The 12,782-nt window shown below is 48.2% G+C and overlaps 1 protein-coding gene across 1 annotated transcript; it reads right to left on the reverse strand.

The window, feature by feature from the left end:
• Positions 1 to 357: 357 nt before the first annotated feature.
• On the reverse strand, positions 358 to 11,666 carry LOC128310420 (uncharacterized). The gene is made up of 6 exons (XM_053047062.1): positions 8,366 to 11,666; positions 5,199 to 7,816; positions 2,942 to 5,084; positions 2,701 to 2,823; positions 2,279 to 2,321; positions 358 to 2,195 (listed from the first exon to the last, which is right to left on the reverse strand). The coding sequence occupies exons 1-6, from the start codon at positions 10,935 to 10,937 to the stop codon at positions 2,150 to 2,152; spliced, it is 7,545 nt and encodes a 2,514-aa protein (XP_052903022.1). The 5' UTR covers positions 10,938 to 11,666; the 3' UTR covers positions 358 to 2,149.
• Positions 11,667 to 12,782: the final 1,116 nt, after the last annotated feature.

Genomic DNA, 12,782 nt, shown 5'->3' on the forward strand with positions numbered 1-12,782 from the left:
ATTTAGCGTATTTTTGCAATATGGGGTGGGGTATTGGTTAAATATCTTATTACAAATACAATAATAAATATAATAATAAATTAATGATGCTCATGAAATTTGTTTTAATTTTGTTGTTTTTTTTGCGTTTTGTTTCAGCTTGAATTACTGATTGTAGTCATGTGTTTTAGACTTTTGCTAATTCGACTGTTACATTCTGTTGCGTGTTTATGATTTTATTTGTTTGATTGTTGCTTGTGTATGCTAGTTTTTAAGGATGAACCAAGTTTCGTTTGGGGCATATTACGTGGGCAAAACGAATCGCACATGGAGCGGGCTAGAATGTGTCATCATCATTACATTGCTCTCTATTCTATATGCTAGTAGATTGTTGTTTTTTGTTTCGCATCATTAGTTTGCTTTTTTTTTACAAATTGATTCTGGACAAAGTACATGATTAAAATCAATAAACGTTAGCTAATTGCACCTGCATACGTCTCCGGCTGGCCACCAATTACAAAAAGCGGGTTCAAAACGTGCTTCAGAAGGTTCCACACGCTGCATCGAACGTAGTTAATGTTTAAACATGGTACAAAAATGAGATAAAATAAAAGAAGAAAAAATACTTTCCATTACCACTATGTCCAACAGCACACCAGCAAGCAGAGGGACTGGGTGTAGTAATAATACTACCATTACTACTACTACTTCTACCTACCATAGTACTATGATATCTTCTGCAGATACTAAAGATAAAACGAGCTGTTTTTTTGTTTGTTTTAAAATTAAACAAAGATAAAAAAATGTTGAAGCCAACTAGTATTATGTTGTTTAAGTTAGCGTAAAATGAGTAATAAAATAAGCATTCAAATACAATGCAACTCACATCGACCTTAAGCGGCTCGACGGATATAATTATATCGCCACACCAAAGTCATTTTTCGTGCGAACTCTTGCTGAAGGAAAATTACGTAAAAGTAATACTCTAATTAAAACAACCTATTGCTCTCGACAGTTTATCGCAATTTTAAACACTTCAAAAACCATAAACGGATTGCCATAAAAAGGCGAAAAGATTTCTCTATCAGTCCAACTATCATTATGCTTTGCAATTTGGGGAAAAACTTAAAAACGCCACGCTTTTGGCAATTTTTCTGCAAACATGCGCAACCATTTCCTTCTACGCGCTTTGTTTCCTTATTTTTTTCCCACTTTTAACGCACTATTCCGCACTAAAACTGAATCCAACGAACTAGTGACACCGTGCGGAAACAAATGCATTCTGTTTAACACCCCCGAAAGGTGCAGCCTAGTTGCAGGATGTGCCTTTGCATGCAGATGCGGTTTAGGTGTATGTGTTGGACTATATGCGCATGCTACATTTGCACTTACGTACTAATTACTCTTTCATGTTAAGATTTAAATCTATCGGTGATGTGTTGCTGCTCCATCCGATCCGTTTAAGAACACGAGCTAGATATAGAATGCACTTGTTCGATCGATTCTCCCTACAGTATCGTGCATAACATTACAATTATAAGTAGGAATAGGTTTAAACAATTTGAACTACTACCTTGCATGGATGTTTTACTGTTCTTCACTTTCAAGATATTCTTTTTTTCTAAATCGTTTGTATCAATTACTGGGTTCATTATGATTCCTACCAACTGCACTAGTTTGTTGTTTTCGTTCCTTTCTACATCTGAGTTTTGTGGGTGTTTGTTGTTATGTTTGTTATATGTGTTGTTTTGATTCGTTCCCTTACAAGCTACATGTTGTTGTTCTCTACACATTTCCTTCCCCTATGACGGCTTATAGGCGATTTATATTCCTGCAAATGTTATTACTGTATGTTTTGTTTGTTTGCTTTGCTACTATATTTATATAATATATATATATACTTTCTATCCTGATTTTACTTACACAATACTTTTTTTCTTTTCTTACTACAAGCTAAACATACACTCCTTCTGCGCATATGTGTTGAGTATGTGTGTAAAAAGATACGTTATAGCTGCTATATTTTGTATGTGTTAGCCCCCCTTGCCCTATACGCTCCCCCATTTTCCACATTTACTGCCTACATCATCTGGCGATTTTAAGCGTAAATCGTCAGCATTGCTTCATTATGTTATTACTTTGTATAGTGGTGTTCTATTTTCCGGTGTCACTATTGAATGCAAACATGGTTGTCTACTTTTTGTGCGCTGTTGAAACTGTGGGAGAATAGAAAGCCAAAAGAAAAGAAATCAAACATTATGCACACAGCGATAACAATGTGTTGATTATAAATACTTACGTTTTCTTGCAGAAACTACACTTGAAGGCTCCATTACTGGCTTCTAAAGATTTAAAAATAAAAAATAAATTTAGAATCACGTTTCAAAATAGTCCTTATTTAAACTTTTAATTTTTTAATTCGTGGCATTTTACAACATATTATTTAAGAACCTTAAGGAAGTAAATCGTTTTTGCAGGTGGTGTTATTTTATTTGTACCTCTTAGTAATGTCCAGGCAATATACTTAAAGCAAGAATTGGTTCAAAACAAAGCAGGGAGGCTCTAAGGGTAGGTACTTAGCCTTGGTTAGACATATGGAGACACCAGGTTTCTATACACCACCAGGACTATAGCTACAATTCGACTAATGCTGTAATTCGCCACGACTTAAATTAAAGACTAAATTTAAACAAACTACAAAAGCGCTTCAACTTTACTTACTTAAGTAATGTTCTTCTCGGTGAGTTTCGTATGATTTCTTATAACTAAACGTTGCCGGACACTTGTCACACTGGAACGGCTTCTCACCTCTGTGCATTGTGTGAACGTGAGCGGTTAACATAGCTGAAAATAAATTAACACATTAGATCATACAATCTACGCGATTTCTGTCAACTACACGGGAAGGTTATTGAAGAAAAGAACAATAAACAGAATAATGATCATTTGTTAAATTACTCACGCTTTGCATCAAACGATTCGCCACAGAAGGTACAATCGAACGTTTGCGGTTCCGCCGGTGTCAATAGTTCTTCCGCCATCTTTTCGTGCTGTTGCCGGATGTGCCGTTGCAGATGTCCGACGTATTCGAACCGATAGTGGCAAACACGACACTCGTGCGGTTTATCCTTCGAATGATGTAGCTGCTTGTGCTGGTTGAGATTGCATGGGTACAGGAACTCCTTCTTGCACAGCTCGCACACAATTTTGCCCTTGTTCGATGACGACGATTGCGAGGAAGATGCGGACGGTGTTGCTTGCAGGCGTGCTGATAATGCGGCCGACGCAGCAAGACGTGAACGGTGCGTCGCCATCAGATTCATGTTACGTTGAAAGCTGGCCATGGTCGATGCGGACGACTGTTCGCCTTCGTCCTCTTCGTCGTCATCCTCGCCGACCCCACCATCCCCGTCGTTCGTGTCCGTGATATCGTCCTCGTTCTCATCATCATCATCGTCATCTTCCGCTTCATCCTCTCCCCCTTCACCGTTGTTGTGGCCTGTCTTCGTCGCTCTGCGCTTTTGCTGCTGATATCGCATGTTGAAGTCCTTATCGAGAATATTATCATCTAGGACGAGCTCTAGATTCGAACTGTCGAACAACGGATCGCCTCCGCTACCATCTTCACCATCATCCTGATGATAATCACCATCGGTACTTCCGCCCTCCGTCCGGTTGTTATTACCTCCTTCGCCACCCATACTGCTTTGATCCTCTGGGCCGCCTCCCATCCCTCCGGCCGATCCACCCGCTCCTCCACCTCCCATCGAATCGTTAAACATATTCTCGTGCAGCATGTTGAACGCACTGATGCCGAACGGAACCTCAAGATCCATTGCTTCGCTTCCAATATGCGTCATCATGTGCGTCTTCAGCTCGTGTGCCGTTGGGAAAGTTCCTGCACAGATACGACACACCAGCTTATCGGATCCGATTGCGTCCGCCGGTGGTGACGGCTCCGCCGTTGATGCCGGTATGACGCGGCGCAATTTACGCCCACCGAGATGTATCCGCATATGCATGGCCAGCGAGCGCGCCTTGATGAACTTCAGCGAACACATCGGACACTGGTGAGTAGGTACACCAGCCGACCCGCTTTCCGAGCGTGGGGATGAGGTGGTCGGGGCAATAATTACATCGTCCGTTACCAAACCGCCATACTTTGGCACATTTTGGCTACTACCTTCCCCATAGTTTCCCCCACGACCGGACGATCCACGGAGAGGAGTGGACGTTAAGAAAGAGCTCGACATGTCCATACTGTGATCCTCCTTGGCCTCGTTCGGATGATGGTTGGCCCGATGTCGCACCAGATGACCTTTGAACTCGAACCGATAGTGGCAGGTGCGGCATTCGAACGGTTTTTCGCGCGCATGATGCAACAGATGGTGTTGCTTCAACTGGCAGCTGAACTTGAACACCTTGTGACACAACTTGCATTGTCGATCGGTGGGAGCGATTCCTATATCCACCGATGCTGATGACGTCGATAAGTTTGCTGCCGCAGTGCCTCGACTCTTTGCCTCGTTAATGCGCTCGATATGTGTCTGCAGGTGCACGACGAGTTCTTCCTGTTTCGTAAACACCAGCGAGCAAACAACACACTTGAACTTTTTCCATGTGCGTCCACTTGCGCCAACCGATCCGGACAGTTGGTCACCGTTACCATCCGCCTGATCGGTTTGCCGACCGCCTCCGTTTGTGTCATCATCCGGCCCATCCATCAGTACCAGCGGTTGTAACAGGTGCGAATTATCCAGCTGATCGTCCTGATCCTGCTCCTGATCGAGCATTTGTGGCCGAGGCGGTTCTCGAAGATGGGTTAGCTCGTGGCGCTTCAGGTTCAATTTGTGGACGAAACTATAGTGACACACTTTGCACTCATATGGTTTGCCCGGCTGATGATGGAGCATGGTATGCTGATGTAACTGGCTACGATACATGAAAGTTTTCTTGCACAGTTCGCACTGGATGATGCTTCGTCCTCCCGTTCGTCTGCGCCTTTGAGTCGGAGGCGATTGTGAAACATATCCCATATGCATCGGGCGCTGACCTCTCTGGTGCGTGCGCATGTGCTCGAGGAAAAGGATCTCGTTGTCGAATATCTGGAAAGGCATAAGACCCATCACATAAGTACGAAAGTGTTAAAATCCCCAAAAAAAAAATCTCCTAAGGATTCTTAAGGACTTTGGGTCAGATATGTCCGACCATTAGCTTACCTGTCCACAAATTGTACACTTGCTCATCTTCGGAGGGTCAGCGATCGCGTCTGGGCCAATGTCTGGAAGGATAGCCACGCCGTCACCCTGTTTCGCAATCGACCGATGTGTTTGCAAGTGCCAGTCGAGTGATTTCTTCTTCAGGAATCGTCCCGAGCACAGTTTGCACTTGAAGATGAGGGTAAATCCACCGTTCTGGGAGCTGTTTTTGTGATCCTCGTCCTCCTCCTCCTCTTCACCCTGCCCTGTTATCTCATCATCTGCACCAACCTCGCCCTTGATGGTGCGTTCTTTATTCTTCAATGACCCGTCCGTACCATCCTGACCCGATCCGGCAGCATTCATTAGCGCATCCGCACCCTCCGCCGGTTCGTCCGAAGCAACACCCGACTCAATAAGTTCCATTTTCATACCGGGATGAGCTTCGGTTGCATGCGCTTCGTAAAGTTCGCGAGATTCAAACTCTTTACTACAGACGCGGCACAGGTAACAGACTTCCGAGTGTAACATCTGAGCCGCCTCTAGGTTGTGTGTCTTCATGTGACCATTCAGCACGCTCTCCCGGGTGAATGATTCTGAACAGATCGGGCAGGTGTGAGTGCCTCTGCCACTGCCGCCACTAGTCATTCCTGACGTACCACCCATATGCGACAAAGATGCGCGGGCCGAAACATTCGCACCATGGTTCGACATGCCTGCATTAATGCCGGCGCTATACATCGAGCTACCCGACGCTGCCGACCATCGTCCATGCATTGCCGCGATGTGCTGGCTAAGCAATTTTCGGCGAGTGAAAGTCTCCGAGCACTTCGAGCAACGGTAGGTTGTGGGCTGGGTGGGATTGCAACCGAGTTCGTGCCGCAACATATGTGCCGTGTAGCTGTACTTCATTGCGAATCGATAGAAACAAATGTGACACTCGAAGGGGCGACCCTTCGGCGAGTGAACACGCTTATGACGCCGGAACTGGGACACCGTGTTAATCACCTTGCCGCACACCTGACACGTAAATATCTGCTCGCCCGTGTCTGGATTGAACGAAATCTCGTCCGGATCGATCGGCATATCTTCCGTCGTATCATCATCGTCGTCTTGTGTTTTGGAACGCTTGGGGCGCTTTTCTGCACCCTCAGTCGCATCCTCATCATCCTCGTCGTCCTCCTCGCCGCTATAATCTTCATCGTCGGCCACACTATCGCCCATGTCCGCTCCATCATTTTCCATCGCTTCGCCGTACGGTCGCTTACCGCTAGTGCGTTTCATCGCTGCCACATGCGTTTCCAGATGCGAAAGCAGTGAACTTTTCGTTACGAAGCGCGCCTGGCACAGCTTGCACTTATATACGACCGAACATCCTTCCGGTGCCTTATCGACTGTCTTGGCTTCGTCGTCCGAAACTTGCTTCTTAGCCTCGACACCTTCGTCGGGTTCGTCCGTATTACTATCTTCTTCCTTTTTGATGTTATCCACCAATGTTCCTTCCTTACCTTCCGCTTCCGGTGTATCTGCTTCTGGCTTTTCCTTACTGGCGGCTTCCGCCAGCTCTGCCGCAGTGTGCGTAGTGGTCGTGTGGTTTTCCAGCGCGGCACGATCAGTAAACTCCGTCAAACAAACGCCACACATGAAAGCCTGTTCCATATTCAGAGCTAAAAATTCGTCCTGATGTTGCTCCTGCATATGCTCGTACAGCAACGCTTCGCGCCCAAAGGACATGGTGCAAACGGCACAAATATGTTCCCGCTTAATTTGCACACCAGCTGCATCGTCACCCTTCGTCTGCGGATCATTACCACTACCCTCCTGTTTCTCGTTGCTGCGCATTCGCTTTTGATCCTTGTGCTCCTGCAGGTGCAACAGGAAGCTAGACTGATTTGCAAAACGGCACTGACAAATCGGACACTCCAGTCCACGATGTTTATCCGCATGCACCGCCAGCATGTGTCGCTTTTGCAGCGTAATTGCTGGGAACGACATGTCACAGTAATAACATTCAAAGCCGCGTACACCTTTGCGCCGTTCCATGCTGCCGTCCATGGACGAATCAAACGAATCCATCGTGCCGGAATCCGTACCCATCGCGCCACCGCCGCTATTGATCGTCATCATATCACCCGACGCAATGTGTGTCCGCATGTGTACGATCAACCACCGCTCGGTAAGGAAGGTGTAGTGGCATTTGCGGCACTTGAACGGTTTGCTAGGATCGTGCTGGCTGATGTAGTGGTTCTTGTAGTAGCTGTGGTATTTGAACTCGCGGAAGCACTTCGTGCACTGGTGGCTCCCATTTGGCAGTACTCTGTGGAATGAGTTGTAATCGTAGATTGCCGGTGAACGGACGGCCGATTGCTTCCTTCGGCCGTCGTGCATTTGACGCAATGCTGACGGTCCGTTGGCGACCTGCTGTATGCGCAGATGGCTCGGGGCACTGGAAAGTTGCGATTGCCGATGATATTTGCCCCATTTGCCGGGAGTTTGTTGCTGCTGCTGGAAACGAGATTGCAAGGCTGCGATGGTAGAGTTCCTGCGCGCGGTACTGGCCGCATGCAGCGGATATTGGCGATCGTACAGATAAGAATCGTCATGTTCGTTCATTTGCACAGAACCACGTTTGGAGATACCTGAAATAAACATTACAAACATTAGAGCTGTGAAAATATGTGCGTGAATTTTGTATTATGCTTCACAAATCCTGCACGGCTTATAATTACTTACAAACGCGATTTACTGGGATTATAATAAGATACGACCCTTTTTCCAATGTTTATGTTCATATTGTTAATAATGTATCTTTCCTATCGCTTGTTCACTTAAAGGACAAGAACAAAATGTAATGTGTTTTCCCATTTTCTTCTACCATTTCATTTGTATAAGCTGACTTTAAAGAAATTACATAAAAGTTCCACCATTCAACTATAGAACCCCAAAATTATATCGTTTGCAATCAGATCGAATATTCAAGAACAAAGGAAAGGAAACATATACACACAACAAATGACGCGTCGAATGTGACCTCAATCCATTAAAACGAGCAATTTGGAAGTACGGATTCGATTACCAACGCCGATCGATAATTGCTACTCAATTATCTAATTAACATACTGCAACAGATTACTTTTCCTACACATGTGTCCGCGATGCAATGCATACTTGCTCAATACCCCACTCACCTCCACGATAATAGTCCTCCTCATCCCCGTCATCCCCGATCGCATCAACGCCATTATTGTCCAGCTTTTCCTTCTTGATACGGCGCATTTCGCCACCACCGCCAGCAGCACTGGATGCGAGCAGCAACTTTTCCTGGTACTTTCGGCGAAGCATCTCGTCGTTGCGCAGGCACATATCGTACAGCTCGTACGCGGCCAGCAGTTTGGTTTTGCACGGTACACATATCCGGTCCGGCATACCGGCATTGCTGCCGAGATGCAACGGATGACAGACGGCAATCAGGATCGAGTAGAGGCTGCGCGATTGATACTCCGGCACGACCGTACAGTAGAGCGATTCCATTGGCCGCTGTTGCTCACCATCGGCACCCTCCGCCTTTTCGTCGCAGAGACACACCCGACAGACGTGCGCTACCGGTGCAATCCGGTTGTCGTCGCCCTTTTCATCGCCGGTACCGCCACCTTCACCCATCTCAATTTCCGGCAGTAGTGGTTCCAGCTCGAGCTCGATCGATTCACTGTGCTTCGAGCGAGAACGGTGTGTGGCTAGTTTTCCCAGCGTGCGTCCCGACATGCGACGACGTCCACCGTTATCGTCATCATCTTCCATTTCCACCTCCTCGTCATCGTTGTCTTCATCATCCAGCGGTTCGTCCATTTCCACCAACAGGCTCTCAACCGGTGGCAGGTTCTGCATCAACGACAGTCCGTCCATATCGTCTTCTTCTTCCTCTTCCTCACCCTCGTCATCATCACGGTGACCAAGTCCGAGTGGATGTGGTGAAACCACATTGGCCCGTGATTGTGATTGCATTCCATCGAACGAGTTCTCTTCGGTCGGTTCCATGAAGCGCACATGCTTCACGGAACGTTTCCGTGGCTGGTCGGACGATTGTGCAAGCACCGTCGCCGGAGTCAGCTGTCCCTCGTTAATACCACCCGATTGTGACAGCATACTGCTGGTAGACTTGGCCGAACTGTTTCCTTGTAGCATTTTTCCGTCCAGCACCGAATTCAGATCGTTGGTAGCAAGCGGATCTGCTGGAACCACCTCTTCAAGGGCTTCCGAATCTTCGGAAGCTTCCTCCGCCAGACGGGCTGCGGCGCGGCTGTTCGCTGTTGCTGAGCGGGTGATGCGTTCGTTTGGAGGATCCGTTCGGGTTACCGGTGCAGGACCATTACCACCGAGGCCTAACGAAAGAGATTGTTGCTGCTGCTGCTGCTGCTGCTGCTGTACGCTATCTACTGTGCTTTGATCAACCCCAGGGAAGGTGAACTCCGACTCCAACGAAACCTCCATCGGACCAGCACCCTGTAGACCGTACATTTGTGATGCTCTCGTTTGCTGCTGGGTGATAACAGGCATCTGATTAGCCACCTTCAGCGGATCATTGTTCATGACCATATCGGAAGGTTTCGAACAGGCGGCAATTTGTGCACCTGCTCCGGTCGCATCCACCATGCAGGGGCTCGAGGACGGGAGTGACACTGCCGCCTGGAAAGGTGATCGAGACGCACTGGACCCGAAGTCTGCATGCATCGGCAACTGCGCCCGGCGATGTTCCGGTACCATCTGTTGCTGTTGTTGCTGGGCAACAATCGAACCGGCCGAACCGACGGATGTTTGCATCGTGCCCATGTCGTTCATCCGTTGCATACCACTGGGGGAACCTTGCTGCATGTAAGCAGCTACATGTGTCGGTGTGCCTGCTGTATGACCGTAGGCATTACCACCACCCATTCCAGGAACTCCCGGCGGTGAGGCAGCATTCGGGCTAGCCACCATTGGGCCCACTGTACGACCTCCACCCTGTACGATACCACCCGATACTACACCTCCGGTTCCGTAGCCGCCTGCGTTTGTTGTGTCCACACCGACAAAGTGTCCCATCGCTGTACCAACCACGGACTGGGCATGCGTACCGAGCTGATCGTGAAAGTAGGAAGCCCCGGAAGTGCTCGCACCGGATGCATCCACACCACGGTTGCCGGCGTACTGATTCACACCGACCGACGGCATCATCCGGCGCTGGTGGCCCTGCGTCGCCGTCTCATTCCCGTACCCGTGCGAAACAAACGCGTTCGGTCCGACAACAACGTCCGCCGTGCTCTGCAGCGGATTCTGGGCCCCGTGGTGATGATGCCCAAGGCCAGGTGTCATCGATGTGCCGGCAGTGACACCACCACCGCCGGCAATAACGCGATCTGTTGCCAGACCGTCACCCCATTCCATCGGGAGCTGTCCACGTAGTGCGTTGCCACCGCTGTACTTGTCCTGCATGCAGGAAGTCGCTGTCTGTCGGGTGAAATGTTGCTGCTGCTGTTGATACTGTTGTTGCTGTTGTTGTTGATGATGGTAATGCTGCTGCTGCTGCTGCTGCTGCTGTTGGTGATACTGCGGTAATAGATGCTGTTGTTCCTGAAAGACCTGCTGCTGCTGCTGCTGCTGCTGGAACAGTTGTTGCTGCTGGTGGTTGAGATATGGCACCTGTCCCGTTCCGACAAAACCACTGTCCTGCTGCACCTGAGGTTCCAGTACGAATGCTTTCGATTTCAGCTCCTCGGGATGCATTATGCCATCGTTTTCTGCTTTTTTGGTTGTGTTTTTATTGTGGAACGGTGCGCAACGACAGCGTGTTATGCACAATCAATAGGGATTGATGGCTGCCATATGCCGCCGATTCCAACCGCAACTGCTGCTGCTACTACTTCGCGACACAATTACACACTACGTATGAGGGTGGACAATGATGGCGCTGTGCGAGAAGGTACTTTTCTCAACCTTTTTTCTCTTCTTTGCTGCCTCTACGCCGTTTACACCGTCTCTCTTTTATGATGTCGAACGCTGTACAGCGCAACCACGGGCGACGGCAGGAGAGGCGAGGACTGCGTGGCTTCCCACACCGTTGTCGCTCCAAGCCTGGTCCTCATCCAACCACTACAGGGGATAGGAGGGCGCGCTCTGCCTGCTGCGTTTTCAACGAAGATGCTGCTGCGATTTTTCGATGCACTTTTTTTTCGTTCGATGTCAAACGCACCGCAACACACGCATACATACGCACATACGTCTCATACACACACACACACACCGTCATACACACATCGGCTGCTGGTGGTGCTTCAATTGCACAAACAATCTTCCATCTTGATCCGCACCCGTGTATTATTGCAACGCATCGCACTCTTTCCAACTCTCTTTGCTTGACTGCTTCGCACTATTCCTTTTTCGCTCTCTCCCACTCGCTTCTCGTTGTGTCTACCTTCCCCGTAGTGGGATAGCCGTCGGCAGAAGTTGGTCCTACAGAATACGCATTTTTTTAGAACTTTCACAAAACACACACACACACATACACCTCCACCAACATACGCACACTGGCAGGACTCAGGGAGCAAGGAATTCACACAATGGGGGGGGAGGGAGGTGTTTCAAATCAACCACACTTTTAATGGGACGAAACAATTACTGGCAAAGGGCAACACACGACACAGGGAGTGCAGCGAAAAAAAAACGAAAGAGAAGAGGCTTGACCGATTTCGCTACATGGAATTCGCGGTTTGCCTGCTGCCGAGTTTGGTTGCTATTGCCACTCGTCGCTGCTCCACACGCGCGTGCCGCTTCACCGAAAACAGCTCCCAACACTTAGAACACTACGTGATGGTGTGTGCGGATGGCACCTTCTTTACCTCAGCTCAGTGCTCTCTTCCCTCTTTTCCTCGTACACCAGCAGCGCTGTCCTCTTTTTTTCCTTCCGCTAATGAAAAACGCGACACTACACACACACACACAGGCGCGCGCGCTCATTCGTACGCACTATGTCGTCCATACGGTGAGGGCACACCGCTAATACACAAAATCCCCCATCTTGGCTGTGGCGTTTAGCCGATTCCACACCTTGCACGTCGTAACCTTCTATTGCTTCGGCGAAAAGCACACTTTACAGCATCCGTCAACAGTTGCGCGGTATGAAAAAAGGAACGACTGTGTCGTCGAATTAAAGCGAATCTTCTCCACCGTCGCCGTCGAGATCACACCGTTTTTTCCCCGTGCGTGCGTATGTGTGCGCTAAAGATGCACTTTTCGCCACTTCCTGCTCTTATTTGTCTTCGTCCTCGTTCTTCTGTCCTGCTTGCACGCGCAGCGAATGTGGGCCGCCCCAATGTAGGCTGGACAATGGGAAGTGTCACAAAATCGTTTGACATTAGCCGACCAGTTATTTTCACCCAGGCTGCAAAGAACCCGCGAAAAGACCGATTCTTTGTGTTTATACTACTAGCTAGCGAGTTCATTTGTTTCAAAATCGTTTGTACGGCATATTAAGTGAAAATTCAACGTACACGGCATATTAAGGGAAAATTCCGCTTTTTTCCTTCGGTCAAGCAAGCTTTTATTTGAAAGAAAGGAGTGCACTGCCCTATT

The sequence above is a fragment of the Anopheles moucheti genome, chromosome 2 (genome assembly GCF_943734755.1).
Source record: "Anopheles moucheti chromosome 2, idAnoMoucSN_F20_07, whole genome shotgun sequence".
Lineage (NCBI taxonomy): Eukaryota > Metazoa > Arthropoda > Insecta > Diptera > Culicidae > Anopheles > Anopheles moucheti.